A 24617-nucleotide genomic window follows, 5' to 3' on the forward strand; every position below is an offset into this window, starting at 1 on the left:
GGCTAAAGTCCAACCACATTTTTTTTAATTGAGGGGGGAGAAACAAACATTGAATCGACCCAGAGGATCTCATCAGTCACCACTGCCATTCAGACTGGGAGGGCTGCAGGTCCCAGGAGGGCGTGGGGAGCGAACCCACCCGAGTGCCATCGCCCGGAGCACGATGCCTTACAGCGAGACACTCTGCTGCTTAACTCCCTGACATTCCCACCAGAGACAGCCACCGCCTCCCCCTCCCTCCCTCCCACTCCTGCAAGAAGAAAAGCAAGAAAAGAGAATCCAAGCTTCCATGTAGCTGGCTGCGTTCTTAGGTGACTCTTACGTGTGGATGGTGCCAAGTTGGAGAAGCGCAGATCATGGGGCAGCTTCACAGCGAGACGGGAACTGCGGCATGTTTGAAATGATACCGTAGGTGTAGCCATGAGCAGAATAGCACTTTTCTGGTTTGGGGTTCATGGTTCTGGTTTTTGTTTTGGGGGATTTCTTTTGAACTGTGACTCTTAACATTTTTGAAGGCTTTCTGAAAAATGTTTAGGTTTTCTTTATTATTCCCACAGAAGGTGCAGGAATGTTGAGTGGGTTTATTGGATTTCAATGAAGGGAGAAAATGCAGAACAAAAACTATTAAACGCTAGTTAAATGAACTGGAGAGTGGATGACAAAATTGATGCAAGCTGTATAATCTGCTTTTAGAGTAAGCTATATCAATCACAGTGCTATATTATCATTATAATCTGGTGTACAATACTTCTGCCTTTTGAATTCTGTAATGTCTCTGTTTTTATTTCTACATATTGAAAAGCAGTTTATGGAAGGTTTCAGTGTCCCTGGTTCAGAAATATGTGCTGGGAAATGGAGTTGGCTGGCTTTTTATTTTCATGTTCTCAAAGATTGCAATAAGGAGCTTTTACATGTTAAATGTATCATTGTTGCATTGATGATGATGAACTACTTTTGCCATAGCTGTTAAGACATTGAAGGAAATAGGAGCTTTTTTGTAGGATGTCTCATTTTGAACACACTATAAATTTGAGATGGGTCTGTCACTTACATTTGATAAATTTTTCAGTGTTGGATCCATGTTTGATTTGGGCTAAAGATCCTGATGAAAAATGCCACAAAGGGAACTGGTTTGGCATTTTAAAATCATTGTCATGGTTTCTGTGTTCCTTTGCTTTTGAGATCGCATATTTCACGTGGTGTGAAAATCACCTGTGTGCAGCAGCTCTCCTCCAGGATGCCAAGGCCTGCCTTCTGTAGGGGAATGTTTACCTCAAGAAAATGTACTCTGCAAATGTGGTATCTGGAAATGCCGGGGACTAAATGATTTCAGATCACTGATTTTTCTCCAGGCATTGGTCAAGGGAGGGCAGCAGATGAGAATAGGAAGCAAATGTCTCAGCATTAGCATTGAGAGCACTTTTGCTGATTTTACTTGGTTGCCATTGTTCTTTGATTGCCACATTTAGTTTTAAACAAGCTCCTAAAAACGGTGTGACTGGAAAGCACATCCTTGAGTCTAGCAAACATCATTTGCGGTTTTCAGTGCCTGCCGTTCCTTTTGTAACTAAAAAGGGGAAGTATCCAACAATCTCACCTCCCCCAAAATATTACTGTAATAGTAACCATTACATTTTTTGTAAAAAAAAAATTTAAAAAACTTTAAAAAAAGGCAAGTACCAAGAGCTTTGTATCTTCTTGAGTATATTAAAAATTTGACATGAATACATATATATAAATAAATAAAAAAGTCTATATATCTATATATATATATTGTTGTGCAGAGAATAGGTTAACAAAACCATGTAAAGTAGTTTGCAGGAGGGGGAAGCATTTGTTGATTCAGGGAAAAAGACTGATGCCAGAAGCTGTCAGTGATTTGGATGATACGTGTGCTGCTTCGCACCCTCCCTTTTGACCCTCATCTTCCACATACGTTGCAGTGTCACTTCTGGATCCTGGGGAAGGTGAAGTTGCTTGGAGCAAATCAACATAGCAAAGATTTGTTATTTCACCTGCATGAGAGTCCTATTGGGCCAAAGATGCTCAGCGGATCAAGGGAAGCAAAGAGAGGCACCTGTGACTATCTGTGTCGGGGCAGTGTCTCTGTGTAGACATAAAGTGTGGCAATGAAACCAGATACATCATCTGACTGTATATTATATCAATGGTGCTCTTTTCATACTTGTTCTGCCAATACGCGGAGACCCTTTTAACCAAGCTACACAGAAGAGTTTTATATCACTTTTGGTTATGTACTTGGTGTATTCTTTTTGTATATGAAAGGATTTTTTTAAAAACGTTCAGTAATTAGCAATGGAACCTGCTTTGTAGCTGACTAGAACAGTGTAAGAGAAGGGCCATGCTGTCAGTCTGTCCCTGATCTACTTCAAATCATATATTTACCAAAGGAGTCTGAGAAAAAGTTCGCTCAAAATAAAGACCTGACTGTTGAAAGGAGTCTCTGCTAAGACTTTGTGGTTTAGTTATTGTGCAGATATTTCAAAGCCAGCAAGAAGTTATCAGAGAAAACCGCAGGAGGGAGCAAGTGAAGTGACTGGGGCCAATTATGGTCATGACTTCCAATCCTAGGTATCCCATGGCTCTTACTGGGACACTACAGGGACACTCAGAATCTGGGTTGGAGTCCACGTTCATCTGTGTCATTAATGGGCTAAAAACACTAAGGATATTGGAGAAGCAGATTCAGACCCCATCTCACTTCTCCCAAAAGTCTTTTTTTGTATTTACACTGCACCCTGAACTGTCCCTATCAGGTTAAATGGCACTGGCTGCCCAGGTCATCGTAGCAAACTGTTCTTTGTTTTCCTGGGGGTGTTACAGCAGCCAGCAGAGTTGTGAGCTGACAGCATGGTTTATTGCTGCAGAAAATCAGAGGATGGTGTGTCAAGAAGTTGGATACCAAGTTGATGGGCCAAGGCTTCCCCTGGGAATCACACATCAAACCCCTACCCTTCCCATGCCTTACATTGACAACTATTTCCCAAGTATGTAGCAATAACCCATCCTCAACACTACTGTGGGGGTTTTTCTTCTTGACAAACTAACTGTTATTTGGATGATGAGGAAAGAAAACAGATTGGGGGATGATTTGTATGTGAAACTATCACCTTGTATTATCAGCCCACCTGCTGAGGTCCAAAGCAGGGTACTTTGAACCAAGTCTATTGATTTAATGTCCTTTTTGTCGGTGGCCAGGGGCTCGCTGGTGGGATGTGTGCCCACCCCTGCCCTCACCTCTCCCCTTGTTGGCTCAAGTGTGACTGGCTGTTTGAGCTGTTCTGGAATGTGGGTGTATGAACCCGTAATTGTTGTATTTTGGCAGCAGGGACTGTATGTAAAGAAGGGAAAGTGGCAGTGTGTGTTGACTAATGCTGCAGTAGGGTCTAGAGTCTCCTGCTAAAAGCAGGCACTGCTTTTTAGGGCTCAGGTTTGTGACCTCCTCTTTTACTGTTGACTCCACTGTGAAAACAGGAGGGAATCTGCCTGCAAGGGGCTGGGATAGAAGAGATTTCTACCTGCAGAAATTGTAGTGGGAGGGATGGTTGTGGAAGGAAGTGATGGTGTTGCAAGACTCCTGCTAAAGAGGAGGAGGAAATTTGATGGCCCAGTCAGGGCTGAGGTAACACAGGGGAGAGGGAGACTTCTGACAGCATGTGATTACTGTAGAACCTTCTTCCTAGAAGGTGGCTCGCATATCTCCCAGGCATTTTCACTGAACAAACACTCTGTGCCAACTCCCCTGGAGGAGCATCAAGTAAGTGTGCAGCAGTTGTGCTTTATGGTTCCCAGGTCAGTCAGTGTGTCTGTGGAATCCAAGGAGGAGAGCAAAAGGCAAGGCTGTAGGACATTTTGGTTCTGTTGTGGATTTAAGTAGCAGTATAGCCATACATACAACTCTAGGCGTGTTGTCAGCTTGAAATGCTCCCTAGGGAACAGCTTGGGCAGCCATAGGTCCCTCTCTTCAGTGTCTTCTGTTCTGGCATAACTGCTGCCTATCCCAGATCTGTTCTCACATGCTCAGACCTGATTCTGAATGTGCTTCTGTCAGGAAAGCAAATCTGGTCTCTGTTGCCAAGATGCCCCTGGGACTAGGAACTGACTTGCTGTCAGGACACATGAAGAAAGCCAGGGGTGGCATGTCTGTTACAGCAGTTTCCTAAGTTGGTGCCAGCTCTGAGGAGCAGTTTCAGTAATGCTTTCTAGCAGGAAAGCCTTGTGCTAGGCAAAGCAGTTTTCACTCCCAGAGCAGTTTCATGAGACTGAAGGTGGTGAGTTACCTTCTGTTACCTGCCTTAAGGTTGAGCATGGGCTCAGCTACCTGTGAGAGAGGTGCACATGTCAAACCCTCGAGCAAGCAAAGCTTCAGAAGCCAAATGGGCACATAAGAGTGGTTATAGCCTCATCTGCTGAGCCGCTGCTGGCTCAGTGAAACCTACAGTGTGCCAATACTTTCAGCCAGCAGGTTTGTGCTGTTGGGGTGGAGTTTTTGAAGGTGTTTATATAGGTGTAGTTTTTTGCAAAATTTCTTTATGATACCCCTAAAATCTGGTGTTTACTTATCTTTGACAGAAAAAATCTCTGATTTACTGATACAGTAACTAACCTAGTGCATTTAAGGGGAAGATACTATGAGCCTTTGTTTTCTGTTTAAAGTTTGACATCAGGGTAGGATGATCTGAAGTCCAAGGTGAGGCGGAAGATGGTGCAGATACTACAAGGCCTGCCAATCTGGTTCTTACTGTTCAGAAAAAAACAAAATAACTAGACTAAGAAGCTTACTGGTAATTAGTAGCTAATGTGTTTGTAACTATCATGTGCCTTAAAATTTTCATGGTAGGAGAATTTAAAAAAATCAACAATGTGTTTTCTGTAATAACTGCTCAACATTCTCTCTGTAGATTAGACTGGTGGGATTTTGCATTGTATTTACACTGTACTATAAACTGAAACACTTAGAATGGTTTGATTTTACAAGTATGGAGAGGAAAAAAGGTGGATTATGCTTTTCATAGAACAAATATTACCGTGACAGAATGTATTATTATTATGATAGGATCTTTCCATAATGCAGACAAGTAGAATGCTTGTTAGAAACCAGGTATGTAGGATAACAGTTTGGTGTGTTTTCAATAAACCATGCCTGGAAAGAATACATGTGCCATTGGTTATCTTTTTGTTACATCAGGTATCTCAAATATTCTTTGGCTTTTGCAGCAGCAGTTTTCTGTGACAGGGGATTATTCAACCCTAGCTCAGGTCAATACTCTGTGTTAGCAAAAGGTCAGTGGTAATGAGAGGCAATTGAAATATCCTATAAATGAGTAAAGCTGAACACTTTTGACTCATTGCCATATGTTGGAGTTGTAGCATGACCCTGGACTGTAGATCATGGAGTTTTTTGGTTTTTTTTAATATACAGACATATTTCTGTGGGAAAAACATCTGCATCACTGTTCAAGGGCCAGCATGTCTGTGAGCACAGAACTTGCTGATATCTTTTCCATTTGGAAAGTTCCTAACCTTCCTCAACTAAGTCATAAAATCTGTGTAACTTTACAAAGATTGCACATTTCTGAAATGTGTGTAAGAAAACCAAATTGTAGTAATGTATGAGGTTTCATTGACACAAGAAATTCTTACTTCGAAGATGTGCCAAATAACTTACATTTGGTACTGTGGAATGGAAGAAAATCCAGATAATGAAGAGTCACCCATATAAGGTAACCGCCAGTTACCAAGAGATATTCATTCTCTTGAGGACTGTCTCATCTGTGTTTGTGAGCTCAGTGACTGGCACACCTAAACACACCATATTCACTACTGTGCTTTTATGAAGCCTGACCAAACCCGATTAATCTCCACAGAATGTTCTGCAAGGTCTTAGAAAATGGAGGTCAGTTTTTCTGAGTGAAAGGTTGATGAATCATTGCCAGTAACAGAGTTTGCCATAGGAGAATTCCTGATTGTACCATTCATAGCACTGTAAGGTTGCATTTACATGCAAATGTTAGCAAACAGAGCTTGGAAGGTCATCTCCAGCTTACCTTCCCTCCTTATTTCAGATATTTCAAATGCATCCCCAGCTGTTTTGTAAAATCATCTCTGGATCTGTTCTTGCAGCTGGAGGATTCAGTTTCACAAGTGCTGTGATAAGATGTGGGCTCCTGGACTTAGCATCCTGCAGCTCAGTGTCATCGTTCTTCCACTGCAGTGAGGAACCTTATTTTCCCTTTGTGGGTGCACTAATATGGCAATGAATAGCAGATGCTGTAGGTAAGGTACTGAGCTAAAACAAACATGTTGTTTTTACAACTGACATTTTATAGCTGTCAAAATTACTTCATTTCCAGCTTATCACAAGTTGGGCAAACAGAAGTGGTGAGTCCTGCAGGTGAAAGGTTAATCTGGTAACAGTGGGCAAGAAATATCACAGCCCTCATCTGTTTCAGGTTTCAGCAGTGTCTTGGGGAATTACTCTGTCCTCAGGGGTCCCCTCCCCAGTGTCTTTCTTGAAAGGTCTCTTAAGCACAGCAGTGGCAGGATCTTGTTCTGGTACAAGCTGATGGGGGGGGTCTTTTGAAACAGGAAGGTGCTTTACAATGTCATTAACTGAGCTGTAGAGACAGGCAAAGACTGAAACTCTGGTGCTCTGTTCAATGTGTGTGTGTGCACAGCAATCATAGCTGTTATTTGTAAGGTACCTTATACCTGATTCCTGATGGACTGCTCAGCCAAGTAAGGACACATCACTGCCCTGCTGGTGTCACCTTGGGTGGGAGAGTTGGGATCTCAGTGGTTTCTCTCTTCTTGTTGCTCTTGTAGAGGTTTCTGTATGTTCCCTTCACTGCATTTAATTTGACTCATTGCTCAGAATTCTCCAGTGAGCTGCTTTTCCCTTCCTCATGCCAGTGGGAGGAGGCAGTGGCTCCTGTACCCTGCTCTGTACTCAGACGAGTAAATTCTGATGGAAGGATCACTTCCATGAGTGCTGTTATGCAAAAGTCAGTAGTGCTATGTTTGACTACCTCTCAAATCCTCCTTTCTTGTACAGTATTTTGAAAGACAGTATCATGTCCCTTTGAGTTAACAAAGAGACTCTGGCAGAAACCAGACCTCACGCTCATGCCCTGCCTGAATCACTAAGACAAGCTAGACAGTAACTGTCATCTGGAGAATGGGTGTAAATTCCCAGTATTTGCTGAGATCAGCCGTTTCTGACATGAGCTGTGAGAACTTGCAGAGATGTGTGTTTGTTGCTTTAGGGGAGTTCTTCCCCTTGGGAGCTTTCTATCATGGACACTCCTTAAACACATGCTCCACATGCACCATTCCATACACAGTTTGTGCAAGCATAGGTTGTGTCTTCCAACTGCAATAGGCTGATGTTGCAGTGACACCCAGTAGGTTTTTAAAATATGTTCAAATTAGAAGATCCACTGTCTGCCTTTTCCTTCTCCCAGAATTCAAAGTGTGACTTTATTTTGAAAAGTGCCTCTTTTCCCTGGGATATTCCACATTTATGTGTCAGTGACTCTAGATCATATTTGCTCAACTGACCAAAAGCCTTTTTTCTAATTGTCAGTCATGCAAACTGAGTCTGGCTTTTTTCTTTTCATCCCTTGCCACCAATAATTAAGAGCATTTCAAAAATGTAGTGAAGTGGAAAATTTTTTTGTACATATGGAATTCTGCAAATATTCTGATAGGACATATATTGTGTTTATTTTCACAGTTTGCCATGTTGGAGATGCTTTCTAATGAAGTAAAATACCTTTTTATACTAAAAGATGGCTGTTATATTTGCCATATGTATCACAAATACATTATTCACTACTGCATCTTTTGAAATATTCATTCTACAGGTTCCTACCTTTCCTTATCTTCTTGACAGTCTCTTGAACGGTAATTTTGGCCATTATTCTGATCCTCTCTTGTAAAGTGCAGAAGAATCTACCTGTTTACTCTTACTTATCCTTCTGAGACTGGTTTGCTCATCAGCCTGTGTGATGTGCCCTGCTGTGACAGGAGTTGGGTTCAAAGGTGTTTAGGGCTAAACACAAGCGAGGATTCTTTGGAGTCAAGGCCTTAGATACACAGACAAATTTTCTGGTCCACTGTATGTATCCAGATTTTCCAGTTTTCCCTACAAACTTGTATATGCCAATAAATGTACTTGAAGATTATTTTGCATTGCAAATTTTGCAAAAATTGCTTCCAGCCTCCTGAAGGACTTTGGTCCACTGACTTGGAGTTGAGCTGAATACCAAGAGAACATGCTGCTGAGCAATGTTACAGAACTAATCACTGACTTTCAGTACAAGATGGAGGTGTTAGAACTCAGTGTTGGCTCTGCACAGAACAGTACAAAGAGTCACCTGAGGCTGCTTCTGCATAATCTCACCCAGTACAGGAAATCTTGTGTTTTTCATGATATGACAGTTATCTTGTCAGGAAAACTCTTGATAGTGTTGCTTTCTCCTGTCCCTGTGAAATGCACACTTTACAACCTTGGTTGGGTCACCATGGTTTGCTTGGTCCATTTCTAAACTGACTCTGTCACCTTAGCCCGTTCTAGTTTTCTTTTGGTGATCCTCTGCTCCTTAGTAGTGTCCTGGAGGTGGATTTTGTGCAGCACCCAGGCCAGGGGAGGGGCCACTGTGGTAAGGTGGGCTATACAAGGAAGAAGCTCGTAACAGGCTTGAAAGAATTCATACTGGGAAAGACAAGAATGGTTGTCCTTTATTTCACTCTGATTTTTAGCTGTTGAATCTTTCTGTGTCTGTTTCATGTCTGGAAGCCTCATGTGCAGTACAGAATTGATTGGACAAAATGAAAAGTCATACCTTGCTCTGTTGTTTTTTACTTTTTATTTAGAAATGTGACTGTTGCTGCCTTATATAATCACGGCAGGACATGCTAGGAAATGCCACTGGATTTCTGCATTGTTCAGGTGAGTTAGAGACTTTGTATTTGGCTTTGAATCTTCCCAGTGACGACCCACACTATTCACATGGTGTAACAGCACTGAGGGTAACCAGGGCGTGCAGGACCCACCTGCTAGAACCCATTCTCTCTGGACTTTATTTCTATACAGCATCTTAAACATATCCAGCATTTCAGAATAAGCAACTTGCCCTGCCCCTAAAAGCATGTACTATATATGTACAATATAATGAGGGGAAAACCAGCATTTCATCAAGGTCAAATGCAATGTAGTTTTGTGTTCTTTTGGAAGGAGTCTGGTCTTTTGTTACCTGTCACTGTATTTATTTTAATCTGTTTACTACTTCAGTTTTCCCTGCCTCTGCATGGGCAGATTAATAATTTTATTTGTTTGTGTTTTCAAAATTCTGTTTTGTTGTTCTCATCACTGCATGGGTCTGCCTTCTTTCAGTGTGTGCTCTTTTCTCTCACATAGAGATGATTAACTTTTGCAGTAAATGTGCAAAGAAGTATCTGATCTCACAATAGGAGCCTTCACTGCATCAAGAGGCATGCTAGTAATTTAGCAAAAACAGGGCACATGAAATGGTCTTTTCTTGCAAAATGAATGTTTTTTTTCACTCTTGGTAATGATTAATGAGTTTAGCTTGGAGACACAAGTCTTCAGAAGTTGCAGTGTATTTCTCCACCCTAAACCCAAATTGTGGTTGCTCAAGTTGAGCTCAAAATGACAGACTGTTGTTTGATGATGTGTTGGTCAAGGCAATGTGCATCACCTTGGGTTTGCTGAGTTAATGTGGAACAATGGCACAGACCCAACTTACTCCATATTCTGGTTTCTACCTCACCTAAAAAGATCACTAGTGCTTGTTTAATTACAAGCTCCAAAATTAAAAAAAATTAAAAAAACCTGTAAAGCATGGACAAGTTAACCTGTGCAGTTGCATTTACATCATTTGAAACAAAAGTTGATTATTAATGACTCTCTTTATCCCAAAAACACAGCCTTCTCCATGGCATCTTCCACTTGCATATATTCCAGGTGAGATGGGTAGTTAGTGCATTGGAAATGGGGGCTCTTGCGGACATAGTTAACGAAATCTGGAGCTCCTGGGAAAATTATATTGTCAGCCAGAAGAACTGAGCCCTTCCTCAGCAAGTTGCATTCCTAGAAAGAAGAGAAATGGCTTCAGAGTGGCTGTTAAGCAGACATAGGCTTGAATGTAATGTACTTTCATGTTAACCAGGTATACTCGAGTGCCTGCATCCAAAAACTGATCGTGGTGCAGGTCTGGAAGGTCAGAGAGACATGGAAGAAGCTGAGTAACTCTTGGATCCTTTGTGGTCATTTGCTAAGTTTTCCTGTTTATTAGTACAACATTAGATGCTGATTCTGAAATATCAAATCAAGTGGAAGTGTGTGCTTTGCTCCTCAGCTTGTTTCCAGCTATGTCTACATGATCAGTAAGGTAGCTTTGTTTTGACGGTCATGCCTCATGTTTAAAAACTTTTTAAATATGGCATTAAACTGCTGTAGTAGCTCTTTGGGTCACCCGAGTAGCATGTACTGCTTTGGCCAGACTCAGATTCCAGAACTGCTAAAAGAATGAAAGATTTTCTGTGCTTGTTTTCCTTTCATCTTGAACAACTTCCTGCCATTTTGTTTGGGATCTGGGCATGAAGAGAGGTTTTTGCACAACGGAGATCCCTCTGATGAATTTCCACAGCACATAACTAACTTGCAGTAGTCACTTCAAGTGCAATGTTTATCCTCAGTGAATCTACAAACCTAATTTTTACTGGTATTTTTTGTCTAGAAGAAGTGCTTATCTGAGCTTACCAGCTGTTTGAAAACAAAGTCTGCAGTTAAATCAGCTTGTTGTTATCCTGTGGTTACAGGCAGCAGCTGGAGCCAAAACATGGGGTGGTTTTGGTCACTCCCAGTCTGTGAGAGCAGCTCTGTTGATCAGGGTCCTGCAGAAGCCGTTGAGCTTATTGCTCTTGCCTCTGGGGACTGAACACCAGTCAGCACAGTAGAAGTGATTTTAGAGACGTCAAATACCCTCCAGTCTGTTTCTATTGCACAGCTTACAGAAGCTTAGAAGAGACAACATACTGGATTTTCCACTGGTCATCAGAATTTCAGATGCTCTTCATGTCTGGCTTTTTTTGTCTGGACCATTTCCAATATATACATATTTCATCTGAATAAATTCATATTCACTATTCATACTGCAATACCTGCTGAGAATACATTTTAGAAAGCATATGACACCTGAAAAAATCTGAAGATCTTTTCTTTGTCTTTCTCCTCTTAATTTCACGGGAGTTTTTTTGCAACTTTGTATCACAGTTGCATCAGACTGACCACTACCATGGACCTAAACCGTCTGTTTGCTTTGGCTGTGCTGTGAGGCCAAGTTCTGATAAGGATGCACTGTGGAAAGAGCTCAGTCATCCTTACACAGGCAGTTTAAAAGAAAGCATTCTCTGAGTACAAAATAACTGTACAGAGGGAACATTTTCTTCAGCTACTGCTGTGTAAATTCAATACTAGCTGTTCATAACCCCAAACAAATTTCCTTTTCAAACAGCTTTCTGGGGAACAGGGCTTAAAACTAAAAAAAACAGGGAGGCTGGGTCAGAAAATAGTTGTAATCCTCAGGCAGGGGTCAGGAAGTATTTGGCAGGTTCTCAATCTAAGAGGCAGGCTCAAAAAAGTGGATTTATTTGTGAAGAAAATAATTGGAAAATGGCACTTCCATAAAAGCAGGCAGTTGTAGAAAATTCTGTCAGCTAGGAGATCATCTGTATGTGCTGTGTTCATAGGTACAGATGTTGTCAATCTCAGTTAACACCTGAAAATACCTTCCTGTCCAGATGTCCTTTGCCACTGCCTGCTGCTGTTACAGCCAACTTATTTTGTAATACCCACAGCAATGGTCAAGGCAGCTTGGGAAGAAATAAACATAATTTTTACACATTTGGGGCTGGACATAGAGTTGGACAGCATTTCCCTAGGAAGAGCCTGGCTGGAGCAGTCTGCATTCTTTTAACTATTGCTTTGCAGCCAATTAATTAGGTGGAGTCTAAGGACTCCAAGACAAGTCATACTCCATGCTACCAAAATAGCATTTCATCAAGAGGCTCCATTTCATCAATAGACCCAGGCAAAAAAAGGGGTACTGAGGAAATCAGAGAGGTGGAGCTGGCATGTGCAGGTCCCAGGTCTCACCTGTTCCCAGGATCAGGATGGGCTTTGGGTCAGGTGCTCTGCTTGGTGACCATGCACACATTCCTGGGAGTGCAAAGTTCAGGCTGTGCCCTCCTCCAGGTAGGATTTCTACTGCACACCTGTGTGTTCTGGAAACAAGGGTTCAGCAGTACTCACTGAGTCCTGAGCTATGCAGTGTTGGCAGTTGCCCTTAACAAAATTTTAGGGTCCTGTCCTTCAAATCCTCTTTCCTTGTAAGGCTGCTATTTTGGCTGCCAGTCTTCCTTTTACTTCAGATGAGGTCCCTCATAAAGAATAGAGGCCTCACAGACATGAAGATATTTGCTGCTTTACTTTTAAGACTGGAATAGTGCAAACTGACCTGAAGCAGGATGGTGTCTGGGGTGTATCTCTCTTTCCAGTGGTCCAGGAAGACAAAATCCAGAGTATCCACTTCATATTTTTTTTTCAGCTGGGGGATAATTTCCTCTGAAGGACCTTCTAGGAGTTTTACCTGAAATACAAATCCATGTGATGAACTGTGAACCATTAAGAGAAATCACATGCTCCCAGCTCATTTTAAATTGTAGCCAGACATCACGAATCATGTTTATAGCTCAATATTGTGTCAGTTGAATTATTTGGCAGGGTTAGGTCAAATATATCTTTTTATTTTTGACAAACCAACTCAGTTAAGTTTCAAAATATTAATTCGGTTGATTTGGATTTTGTTGATTTTTAAATTAACAACAGAAAAGGTGACCCTGTGTTTTTGTTGTATAATGTGTGTCTTTACTGGAAACATGGAAATCTCCTGTTGAAAACAGCGATTTTATTATTTTTTTTTTAGTTACATCTCAGTTGAGTCTTGTAGTCCAAGGGAAGCAAAAGATGCAGAGAACAGGTTAGGTTAGAAAAAAGATGGAGGCTACAATATGTAAAATTTATATAGCCAGGAGAGGGAAGAGACAGGACAGAGGCTGTTAATCTTCCTCACAGGTTTATTGGAGTTACTACTGTTAAACTGGAAGCAGCTGCTGCACGTGGGTTTTTGTGAGGCAAGCACCATATGTCCTGAGAGGAGGAAGAAAGCGGTAAGGAAATGTCTGTTTTATGACTCATAGCTGATCAGGAGATTAAATCAGATGGGGAAATGCAGTTTTAGATGTACTGGTACTTCAGGTTCTCTTCAAGAAGTTAAGAAACACATTAGAAGGTCCCTTGGTGTGGTTTATTTCCTCCAGTTTCCAGCTCCACTGAAGTGAGATGTCTGCTGAATAGACAGGCATGAATCTCCCAACCTGGGGGGATATAGACTGGAAACACCTGCATCTCAACCAGCTACACAGAGTCAAGACACCCCTGACTGCACAAAACTTAGATATGGGTACTGTGACCAGCTAGATTTGGCTAAATGCTTCTCATTTGAAGTCCATTGCACAAAATACAACTGATTCCTGTGACCTTTTGTAACAACTTGGACTGTGGTTCAGTTTTTTGTAGTTGGTCTTGACACCAATTTGATCCTTTTAGTTTATATTGAGAAACCCAGTATTCTGGCTTTTGGAAAGCAATGTAGTGAAGTCCTGCTGGGAGAGGTCAAGCACTGTAACTAAGCATGGAGCTGGTTAAATGTATAAGGTCCATGTGTAAAAGAAAAAAAAAACAGACCAAAACCAAAATCTCAGCAGTTTTGCTGTAGTGGTTACAGACAAATGGTATTTACCTTATCTTGTACTCCAGCAAACTCAATCATCTGTTTAGCTATAGCAGCAAATTCTGGGTTGAACTCCACAGTGAGCAGACGAGCTCCTGCCTTCAGCAGCCGAGAAATCCTCACGGCAGAGTAGCCACAGTACGTTCCCAGCTCCAGGGCAACTGATGGATTGGCCTCTTGCACTGTCTTGTCCAGAATTTTACCTGATCAAAATGGGAAAAGATTACATTTTGACAAAACCAAACTAGTTCATCTACAGAAGAACAAGTTAGTGACAAGAAACTTTAAAAAACCATGTACTCAGTTGCTCAAGACATTAAAATATTAAGAGCTGATGTCAAATTATATACTGTGTCCTTTGCAAACTGGCCTGTGATCAAGCTAATCATGGACATTTTAAGTTTCCAAGTGCAAACTTTCAACTTTAAGAAATCTTAGTTTCACAACATTTCTGAATAAGGAATTCCCTGAATTAATTTATATTCCCTGAATATAACTTCTGTAATTCCCTGAATCAACTAATTTATAGTGTTAGAAGGGGGAAATGCAGTAATTTTTTCCAAGAATTTACTACAGAAACCATATTTGTGAAATATATAACTCCTGAATTTTGAGTGCTCATGTTTGTTGCTAATGTTACATGCTGTTGTCTGATATAAAATTTCTTATTCCAAATACTCATCTTTAAAGGAAAAGTCTACTTACAAAGCTGCGAAATATTTGGTTTCACTGCATGAATTTGTGGGATGGAAAATATTAGTCAATTGTTAACAACATAAAATGCTCCCAAAAAGAAGTGACAGTGACTATATTCAGTCCTTTAGAAGGAAAGGATTTATTTGTGAGAAATTTCCTCTTATTTATATGACTAGAAACCAGATAACTAAACTTAAAAAGTAGTGGAAGGGATTTTATGCTACGCCATGGTCATTAAGGGATATTTTTCTGGGTGCTATTTATGAATATGATGATCTTGGGGCCATGTAGTCACTCTTGAAGTCTCAGAGACTTTAGCTTTGATGGCTTTTATCCGAGGAAAAGCCATCAGAGCAAAATTAGAGTGAAATTATTAAGAATTTGATCACAAATGTTCAAAATTTAGAGTTTTAAGTATTCCTACTCAGCCATGACCCCCAGTTCTGCTCCCCTAAGCACCCCAGCCAGGTATGCTGAGGAGCTACTTTAAAAACTGTACACATGTCAGAAGAGCATTTTTATCACAATGCTTACAGTTGTTTTTCATTAGCTATGTTAATCCCAGACTAAGCAAATTTCCCCAGAAATTTCCCAGCAAGAGGTGCTTTTGTTTCTAATTCATAAGGGAACATATTACCATTTTGCCACTATAGTTTTTTGAAAAGATTGCTGTTTTCCTGCAGCTATGAAAAAAAGGTTTTGTTCTCATATTTTTCTTTAGGAGACAAGAACAAGATTATTTACTTGCTAAATAGCAACAATGTCTGATATTGTATGACATGGATAGGACTTCTCCCTTCTACAGAAACTTCCAATTTATGCTTGCATATACAAAATTCATATAGTTAAAAGCAATTTTGGGTTTTTTTTTTCAATTTGCTATCTTGCTGTTAAGGATCTGAAAGTATTTAACATAATGAATTATGCCTTAAAGGCACCCTATATAAAAAGTGATGTATAATGCAACCCTAGATTTTTCTCCTAAGTTGCCACTCTGCTTACACACTTGCAATGTGCACAACACAGAAACCCACATCTGGGGCTGTGACTTTCTGGATGAGTCACTGGAGACCTGTCCTCAAAAACATCTGCATGAGCAGGCACAACTGATCACAGAACTACTCTGCTGACCACAAGGCTGTGTGGGTTGGGCTTTTTGCCATGTGAATACAATCAGATGTCCTGTACTGTGCTAGTCTTGAGGGATCTTTTCAGATGCTGACCCCTGCTGCCATTACCTTTCTCATCACCCACGTTCATGGCCCACTCCTTCTGGGAGCAGTATTTATCTATAGTGTCCACCACACTGTGGGGGTCTCCTCGCACTGCATTCTGCAGCACAAAATTTAAAATCCTCTGTTCTTTGCTCTGGTTCATGATGAAATTGGTTACTTTCTCCCGGATTATTTCATTCCAGATAAGGGCAGCAGTGGCATTTTTCCTGATGAGCAACACAATGAGCAGCAAAATGAAAAGCAGGATGAAGACACTGAACAAAGGGACTGAAGAGATCTCCAGCATCTGGAAGAAAAGAGAAAAACAACCTAGGGTTAAGGTGGCACAGGAGAGGACTGTCCTTTTTGTAAATATTGAGCTAAATAACCCACAACCAACTTACTGAAGAGGAACACACAGAGTTTAATTATGATTGTGTCTAAAGTAGCTGTAAAAGGCTCTCTGACCCTTGGTAATGGATGGTGCTCTGTAGCACTTCCTTTAGAAGCCAATTTTACAGGCAGTCAACAAGTAGCTTTATTTAATGCTCTGGTCCCTTCCCCCACACAGCTGCTCAGTCCTGGCTCCAAGCATGCACTGCACAAGGAGCTTCCAGCAGCAAATCTGTTCTAGCTCCAACAGGAGCTACAACATCCTCAAAAATTTTGCCTAAATTACCCAAGACCAATGACAAAGGGATTATCTCATTCTAGGAGATAACATTCCGACAAATGTCTTCCTATTTGTTCTTGCTTCTCTTTATTGTTTCCCCAAATATTGTCCCAGAAAAATCCTATTTGTAAGGATGGTCTGACCTCCATTCTGTAGTGGGATTTGGCTTTTACACATGGGGAAAATCTATCCCACTACTTAAATTTTGAATCATCATGCAGAACATATTTTGACTTCAGAAGATGACTGAGTTTCCATGGAGATATGCTCAAGATACAGTACAGCTGATTTTGTTCCATCATTCTCTTATCTTAGTTTGATTTGTTTGGAGCTGTTAAAAGTCGATTTCTTTTGCTTTTAAGCAGTCACCAATGTTAACAGTTACCCTTAATGCTTTTCTTGCAAAGTCTGACCTGAGATGTTTCCTTTCAGAGCCTGCCAGCATCATTAGCACATTAATATCTTGTTTCTTGGACCTTCTGAGTATTTTTTTCCTAGGTAATATGAGCCTGCTTCATAACTTCAACAGGATTATGAAGGCCTGGACGTCAATTTTTCTTCTTTCCCTCTGTGCAGAAGTAGTTCTACTGACCAGGCCCAATTGTCCTGCACCTTTCAGATGGGACTTCAGTTCTTTTTAGTTTTTCAACATGAAAATTTTTGACATTATGGGTCCACTAAAAACTTGGATAGGGCTGTGGAAAGAGCATTAGTTTAACATTAAGTATCTCTCTAGCTTCACTTGACTGGCCTTTACTTGACTTTCATGGCTTAGTTGATTGTAAGGTTGTTGTTGATGGATTTGGATTACTGACACAGGTGAGAGATAATTATTCTGAACTCCAATGAATGGATGGAGCCCAGAAAACACTTCCTAAGGCCAGCAGATCTCTGACTTTCGTGCCTCTGGACACGTGAAGCTGTGACCCTGCAGACCTGTGACTCACTTGGTGGCAGTCCAGCTCCAGTCAGGTCCCTGGCACTGAGGAGTGCTGGCATTCAGAATTCCTGCAGGCACTGCCAGACAGAGGTCTCTGGTTACAATGGACACTCTGGCATTCTCTGGGCAGACCCTGCCACAGGCTGTTGCTTCAGCACTGTGAGATCCTGCCAGCACGTTTGGGGCTGCCCTTCAAAGCTCTGTCAGACAGCAGGAGTGGATGGGAGCAGCAGGATGAACTAGGTAGGCTATTTTGGGGGGAACAGCTTTCCTCCTTTATTGCTCAGCATTGATATGAGACCATTTAATGAGATTTCTCTGAAGCAGGAGAGACAGCCTCTGTAGGCTAACTCAGCCCTGCTCCCTGTCCTGCAGGAATGCTGAGACTTCTTTTTCAGACTGACTGAATCAAGAACTCAGAGGGATCCACTTTTTTCCAGTGCCTCAGCTCTTTGCACTTGAATCCACATGAATGCTACCACACTTAAGAGCAGAGCCCACCTGCCTCCCCAGAGGTTGGTCACAGGTAGAAACAACCTACAGAGTACCTGCTGATTTTTCTATTCCTAGATGAATTCACTTAGTTTTAAAGTATCAAGGAATGTTTTTCAGCTACTGGGTTTTTTATTAATAATATTTCTGTATAACACACCAGCACCTTCATAAACTGGAAGTATGGGTTGTTCTTAGCAGAACTCCTTCAGGAGGCAATTATCCTGAAAACCACTTTCCAGAGAAGGTACCTTCTAAAAAGAGAGAAAAGGACACTTTTGGTTTTATTTTCACACAGTATTTTTCAAAGTTTGTCCCTCTTAATTTCTGTCTTCTTAGGTGTGAAAATAAATTTAGTGACAGCAGTAGACTGTAAAGGCATTCTGCCAAGAGCAAGAGGCATGGTGATGGTCATGTACCCAGAGGGAAAAAAGATCTGTACCAAAATAGGTAATTGCTTTCATATTCTTAGCTGGAAAATATTTGATATGAAAATTAAGTGTGTAATTCAACCAATTTAAAACTAGCACTACCTAGGAGACAGCCGTGTTATGACAGCTTTAGAAAATGCAACAGTAATTTTAGTTTTAATGTGGATTCATGAGATTCATTAAGTATGCAATAAAAGTTGCATACAGTCAAGCTTCCCATAACCACTTATTACAAGGCAGCCACTCTTATTATTTAATGCTTATACTGAGGTTCCAAATACACAGGTTAGCACTGCAACCTCTTCTGTGCTTCAGAAACACCATAATAAAGGGAGCCTTCTCTTTGAAAGCTAAAATTTGAAGTGGAAAATAGCAGGCAAATGAAAAATTCAGCAAGGGAATAAACAGAAAACTGGAGGGGTAACATTATGGGAAGGAATGAATAACACATATCAGTACATCTGGTTTTGAGAAGACAGAGTTTAAAAGAAAACATATTAAAATTTCATGCCCAAACCTGTCAAACTACTGATGAGTCTTTCTAAAGCACTGAGTTATTTTCTTATGCATCTAATCTTACTCATTTTGGCAGTTTCATAAGACCAAATCATAACTTGATAATGCAGCTCAGCAGTTTTCCCCTGACGTACACCACAATCAAACAATCAGCATTTGAATGGGAGTACCTCTGCTTCAGTTTACAGAGATTTAAAAAGACATTTTCAAAGAGAGAAGCAGACAGAAAATGTGGGAATCTGCTGCCCCAACTTACCTGCCTGTGGAGATGAAACACCTAAGTCATTCCAATGGCTTTAAAAGAAACCATGAAAACTGGCTCAGACTTAGGGATCTGCTATTATGCCAATAGATGTTAAATTAGGGGATTCAGTATCCCCTTACTATCATATGATCTTCAGTTTTTCTAAAATCATAAAAATGCCCATGTGATGGAGCCCAAACCAATACATCCTGTTCTTTATTCTCATGCAGCTGATTCCAGCCATTTCACCCAAGGTTACAATAAGGATTTCAGTAATGCTATTTATCAATCTTTTTGGTACATTTTTCCAACCTCTGCTAAAAAAATAATTCCTCCTCGAATTCCCTGACATGAAAAAATAAGGATTAGAATAACTGGTAACATCCATTTTTAAGGTAAGTCCAAGTAACCAGATTGATCTTTTTCAGTGTTTCATAAAAACTGTACAAAAGTTTCCATAGCACCATTGGAGGAAGGTGATGCAAATTACTGATTGCACCTTCTCTGATTCCAAACCAACATCCCTTTGCTAAAAACTGATGTTTTTTGAGAAGGAAAAAGCATGTGAAAGTAAAAACCTTTAAATGGCCTAAGTTTTAACAAAAGCATATACCATAGTGAGATTAACTCAGTGGATTAAAGAAGTATCAAATTTGACTGTTAAACTATTCTGAAGCTTACATTTCACTACATTGTGAGTAATTAACAAGATGTCATTTCCTACAGATGTAAAAATAAGAAATGACAAATATTGAAATACCTGTGAGGTGGAAAACTGCTGGATAAAACATTTTTCTAATCAAAGTGAATCCTTCTAAGCCTAATTACAGAGCTTCTCATTACAGTTTCAGCTTGGATAAACTGATATTGCTTTGCTTTGTACTGAAAATGAAGTCCTAAACATTATCACAAAAAGCCCCACCCCTTTTGTACAAAGACAGCACATACATTAGCCTGTTATTCTCCAGGGCTGGAATGAGCAAACTTTGTGACCCTGAGCCAGGGCACTTAGCTGAGAGTCTCATTTTGGCAACGTTTTTCTAATCTGGCCTTGGATGAGCTGTCTTATCTTGCTCTGTGTTGCCACAAGAGTTAAAGTGACTGCTACGTGTGTAAACTTTCAATTGTAAAGCTGAATAAATCTTTTTCAGAGAAGTCCCTGCTATGAATGTATGGGTAACACCTGAGGAAAGGCAAAGGAGTTTTGTCTGCACAGCAAATGCCTATGTGGCATTATTATTCTTGAGTTTATGAACAACTGGGAAAATGTGGAGACAAGCAGTGCTTCAAATGCTTTCCCAAAGGCTTCCAGCCAGCTGACAATTCAGGCCTTTGAGGAAAGATGGTACAGGCAGTCTTGCTGTAATTTTTCATGCATTTAATCTAAGTGCCAAGTGCTGGTTGGTTGTTTAAGAGTTCATTACCAGTCTCCACACATCCAGACAGTACTTCAGCATTCTGGTGCTAAAGGGTTTTGAATCTAATTTTGACTTTATTAACTCACATAACCTGGTGAATGGGGAGAACTTGATAAGTTTATATCATTCAACCTTTTTCAGCCTCTGCAGAAATGATGCCTTTAGACACTGATGCACTGAAGTAAGCAGAGGATTTGCACACTAGGAAGGATATGTTAGCTGTTTGTGAAGCACTGTGAAAACAATGCAGAAGAGTCAGCACATTTCTACACATATTCCAACAATGCTCTGCACTAGGCCAGAGGATATCTGTGCTGTGCTGGGACTGGAGTTTCTGACTCTTAGTCCTGTGCTGTCTTGAATGAGGCAATCTCTCTTTTGTGGCATTTTGTTTTTCTTGATGTTTTCCCAGAGAAAGAAAGGCAGAGTATTTTGGTCAGAAAGTCTAAGCTAACTTCTGCCAAACATATTGTATCCTGTTGCTGTAGGCAACACAATTCAACAGCTTTGTAATTTAGTACATTTAAAGGTCAAAAAAAATCTTTTTACCTTCTATTCTTTTGTTACTGTTTATGTATTTTCAAGTGAGTGCAACTGTTCTGTGAAAAATAATCATCATATTGCCAAATGTGAATAGCTTGTATTTCAATGGAAACTTAGTCTGGGAGTTTGACATTCAGATTTTCCACTGACATCATGAAAACAATCTGAACAGACTTTATATAATTTTTCACTATTTCTTGCCTGAAATCTAGATTTTCCTCTCAGTTTTTTTCAAATTACTATAATTTAGCTTCACTGCAAACTTTTCTGTCTTCTACAAATGCAAAGTTCTGATGATTGTTTTCTGCCCCCATAGCCTTTGGTCTTCCCTCTACTTCCCTCTTCTCATCTTGAAAGGAAACAAATACAAATTTCTTCTTACTGAATGAAAGGAAGAGAACAGAAAAGTGCCTATTGCCTACTTGGGAGCCCCATCAAATAAGCTTCATAAGGGTGTTCAAATCCATTCTCCCCACACAGATTTCAATTAGGATAATTGCTACCCACTAAAAACTCCCTTCCCAGTAGCCATTCTCTGGATGGTGTTCAGTGCTATTACCCAAAGCAGAAGGTTTGTACAATGGTTGTGTGCCCCATAAAGAAGTGCAGAGTTCAGAATGAACCGGCCACACAGAGAGGCCTCCTCTCCACCCAACATGCAGGTCCACAGGAATTTGTAGCATTCTAATCCAGACTGATCTAGTGAACACACTGCATGATCAAAGCCAGACTCTGGGGTGAGAGAATTCTTCAAGGATAAGAAATGCATTTACCAGGCCTTTAGCAAGGACAGCTTTTCAGGAATAAGACCCTTTCAGGTACCCCTAGGAAGTGTTTGTTTCTGATAGTCCCTATTCCTGCTGGAGCACTCCAGATGTGTTTGTATTATTTGTACCAGTGTTTAGGGGTTAGGGAGGCTCAGCAGAACTGTGCAAATCCTACCTGGGAGGCAGTGGACTGACAAAAGCAGGAAGTGCTCTGCCCTGACAGCACACTAGGAGCTGGTCTGTGAAGAGTTTTCTAAGCTGAGATTTTCATGTTCCCCAGGGAATAAAGTCAAGCTGCTATTGAATGGCTTGGCCCCAAATGGATGTAGGGAGAAAGGGCTGAAAGAGGAAAGACCAAACTGGCTAACTGCTCTCAGGACAGACCTATTTCACAGTCTCTTCCTGATATCACAGGGCTGAATCCTTAGTGCCCCAAATCCCCACTGCACACTCCTGCCCTGCTTCCAAGGCTACCAGCTAATCTACTGTAAATCTGTCTCTCTCCCAGCACAGCTTTCTGCTGCCCACAGGCTGCTCTTCAGGCTGGGGGGAGAGCACGACTGAAACTTGGTAGTGAGGACACCTGCTGAGGGATCTGAAGGATTAGGAAGGATATCTCTGCTGAAATGATGACTTATTTCTATGAAAATTAACAACTCTAACACGCCAGGCAAGGTGGGATTCTCCACAGCATAGCAGGCAATCAAACACTGTGTGGGAAGAGGGAGCCTGAGATAGAGCAGGGTAGGGATTGGTTTCAAATCCTGAGTGAAAGCTCCCCCCAGAAAATGCCTGGAGTGGGCACAGAGGGTCTCTGTCTAGAAATTGCTTTCTGAGAGAGCTTTAGAATGGCCTCGCACATTAAGGTCTGTTTTCAAGGACTGCTGCCAAAATTATGTTTTTTCAAAAAATTCCCAGTCACTTTTAATTCCAGTGCTCCTGAAGGAATGCTGAAAGCAACAGTATGAGACTGGCAGATGTAAATTGGGTACCAGACTGCTGGGAAATATTGCTAAACTTGGATGGCAAATAAGTTGCTTGCAGTGTTAATGTGATCAAGTTCTTTTCTATTAATGCAAACTAAAGCTGTAAATCAGGAAGTTTTTCTTCTGTATTTCAATACTGCAAAGCTGTGCAGATGCATGTTGTTCTGAACCTGAGGGCTTTGTTGGAGAAGCCCATGACTGAGTAAGCAGAAGTGCTGAGACAAAGTAAAGGTTGTTTAAGGTTGTTTACAGAGTTCATCAGTATGATGTGCTTGACAGTATTGGTAAATATGAGTTAGTTTGTAAAGGACAGAAAGTAAAAAATATCCATTATGGGCATCAGAAGGATACTCTATAAGCACCAACAGGGCTGGTGAGCAAAAGTAGTCACTTTTTGTCTCTTCTTCAGAGATATTTTTGGAGTAGCAGAACTCCCTCTTGAGAATGAAAACCTCCATAAAGTACATCTGCAGCAAAACACTTCTAAAAGCAGCTATTCAGCCAAATGTGACTGAACTTGAATGTGAAGCTTGACTTGCATTCAGCTTTTTCTTCAATATAAATGAATACCGAATTCCAGCACGCTTATAGCCATAAATTAAATTTTCAATTTAGGCAGGGTTATCTCATCTCACTTCTTTCAGCTGTCAGGATTTACAATTCAGTACAAATGCATTACACACAAATATGTCCTACTCTTTCTCTGTGAAAGCTGTTGCTGCCCACGGACTGGCTTCCTGACAATGAGTGCCAGTCAGAATGTGGAAAACACCACTTCTTTCAAAAGCACCACTGTTTAAAATAGTGACATTATCCAAGATAACACATCATGTCAAGCCTGACAAATAAGAAAATATAAATATGTACCTTTCTTAGTGTAGCAGAAGCTGTTCCCTCCGATCTTTTCCTGTGCTGCTCTCCTGTGGATTTTACAGAATAAGAGTCCAAGAGCCTGCAGTATTCAGTCACATTCGATCACATCACAGGAATAGCTTATCAGTTCTGTTACACAGACTCTAAAAGGAGCGGTGTCCTTTTCCCCAACTCCTCCTTTCACAGATTCTGCACTCCTTAAAGGTGCTCGGTGCTCTAATAACCGTAGAGAAAGCTATTCATCTGTCCCCTAACGACCGTGCTCTTGTTACTTAGTTACAGCACAGTGAATGCTGACAAAGTCAGGTGTGAGCCAAATCTGTGCTCACTATAAATGCAATGTGTTCAATCAAGCAACTTCAGGAATGAATTTGGCCCAAGGGATTTAGTTCTTTTTTCAGCTCAGACGTGGCATGCTAAAGCCAGAGCAGAATTGGTAGGAACAAGACCTAGGCATGTGGGTTAAATATAGAGTGCTGCTGGAGGCAGGCGAGGTATGGATAGCAAATGGCTCAATAGCAGCTACAGGAGGAGCTGCAATCAATACATTATAAATAGCACACTGGAATTTCTGTGGCTTCTAGCTGGAAAAATACTCTGCTACAAACAGCTCTAAGGTAAAGGAAGAGGCTTATTCTAGGAAAGCTTGTTTTCAGCTTGTCTGTCTATACTGTTTCCTTTGAGGTGGGAACAATATGATCAGCTGCAATTAAATTGTACCATCGAAGAAAATCAGAAGAAAACCAAAAATCCCAACCACAATATGGTAATAGTTCTCTCCTATATTCTCACAGCAAAACTCAGACCTAGTCAGCAAGTGTTTGAAGCTCAAGCCTAGAAACTTTTTAAAGACTTAAAGAATGTTTTTGTACCAAGTGTGCAGAAACAGGAGATGAAGTTCTGAGAACTTCAGGCTTTGTCAACTG

General features: G+C 40.8%; 2 protein-coding genes across 30 annotated transcripts in view; one reads left to right on the forward strand and one right to left on the reverse strand.

Moving 5' to 3' along the window:
* ARVCF (ARVCF delta catenin family member) overlaps positions 1-9809 on the forward strand; it is a 251292-nt gene extending 241483 nt beyond the window's left edge. For all 21 annotated transcript variants that reach the window (XM_074554654.1, XM_074554657.1, XM_074554656.1 and 18 more), the window contains one exon: positions 1-9809. Coding sequence is in view for 1 of the 21 variants with exons in the window: in XM_074554662.1 (XP_074410763.1) it covers positions 1-6 (6 nt within the window). In the remaining 20 variants the exon portion in view is untranslated.
* Positions 8738-24617, reverse strand: part of COMT (catechol-O-methyltransferase) — a 23065-nt gene continuing 7185 nt past the window's right edge. For 5 of the 9 annotated variants that reach the window (XM_074554675.1, XM_074554681.1, XM_005488914.4 and 2 more), the window contains exons 2-5: positions 15833-16115; positions 13908-14101; positions 12564-12695; positions 8738-10135 (exon numbers count right to left, since the gene is read on the reverse strand). In XM_074554675.1, the coding sequence (XP_074410776.1) occupies positions 9956-10135; positions 12564-12695; positions 13908-14101; positions 15833-16115 (789 nt within the window). In that variant the 3' untranslated portion in view covers positions 8738-9955. Of the gene's footprint in view, positions 10136-12563; positions 12696-13907; positions 14102-15832; positions 16116-18079; positions 18104-23685; positions 24012-24617 lie in introns of those variants that run through there. The other 4 variants (XM_074554679.1, XM_014268391.3, XM_074554678.1 and 1 more) reach the window with 3 other exon arrangements.

The sequence above is a fragment of the Zonotrichia albicollis genome, chromosome 18 (genome assembly GCF_047830755.1).
Source record: "Zonotrichia albicollis isolate bZonAlb1 chromosome 18, bZonAlb1.hap1, whole genome shotgun sequence".
In the NCBI taxonomy this organism is placed as follows: Eukaryota; Metazoa; Chordata; class Aves; order Passeriformes; family Passerellidae; genus Zonotrichia; species Zonotrichia albicollis.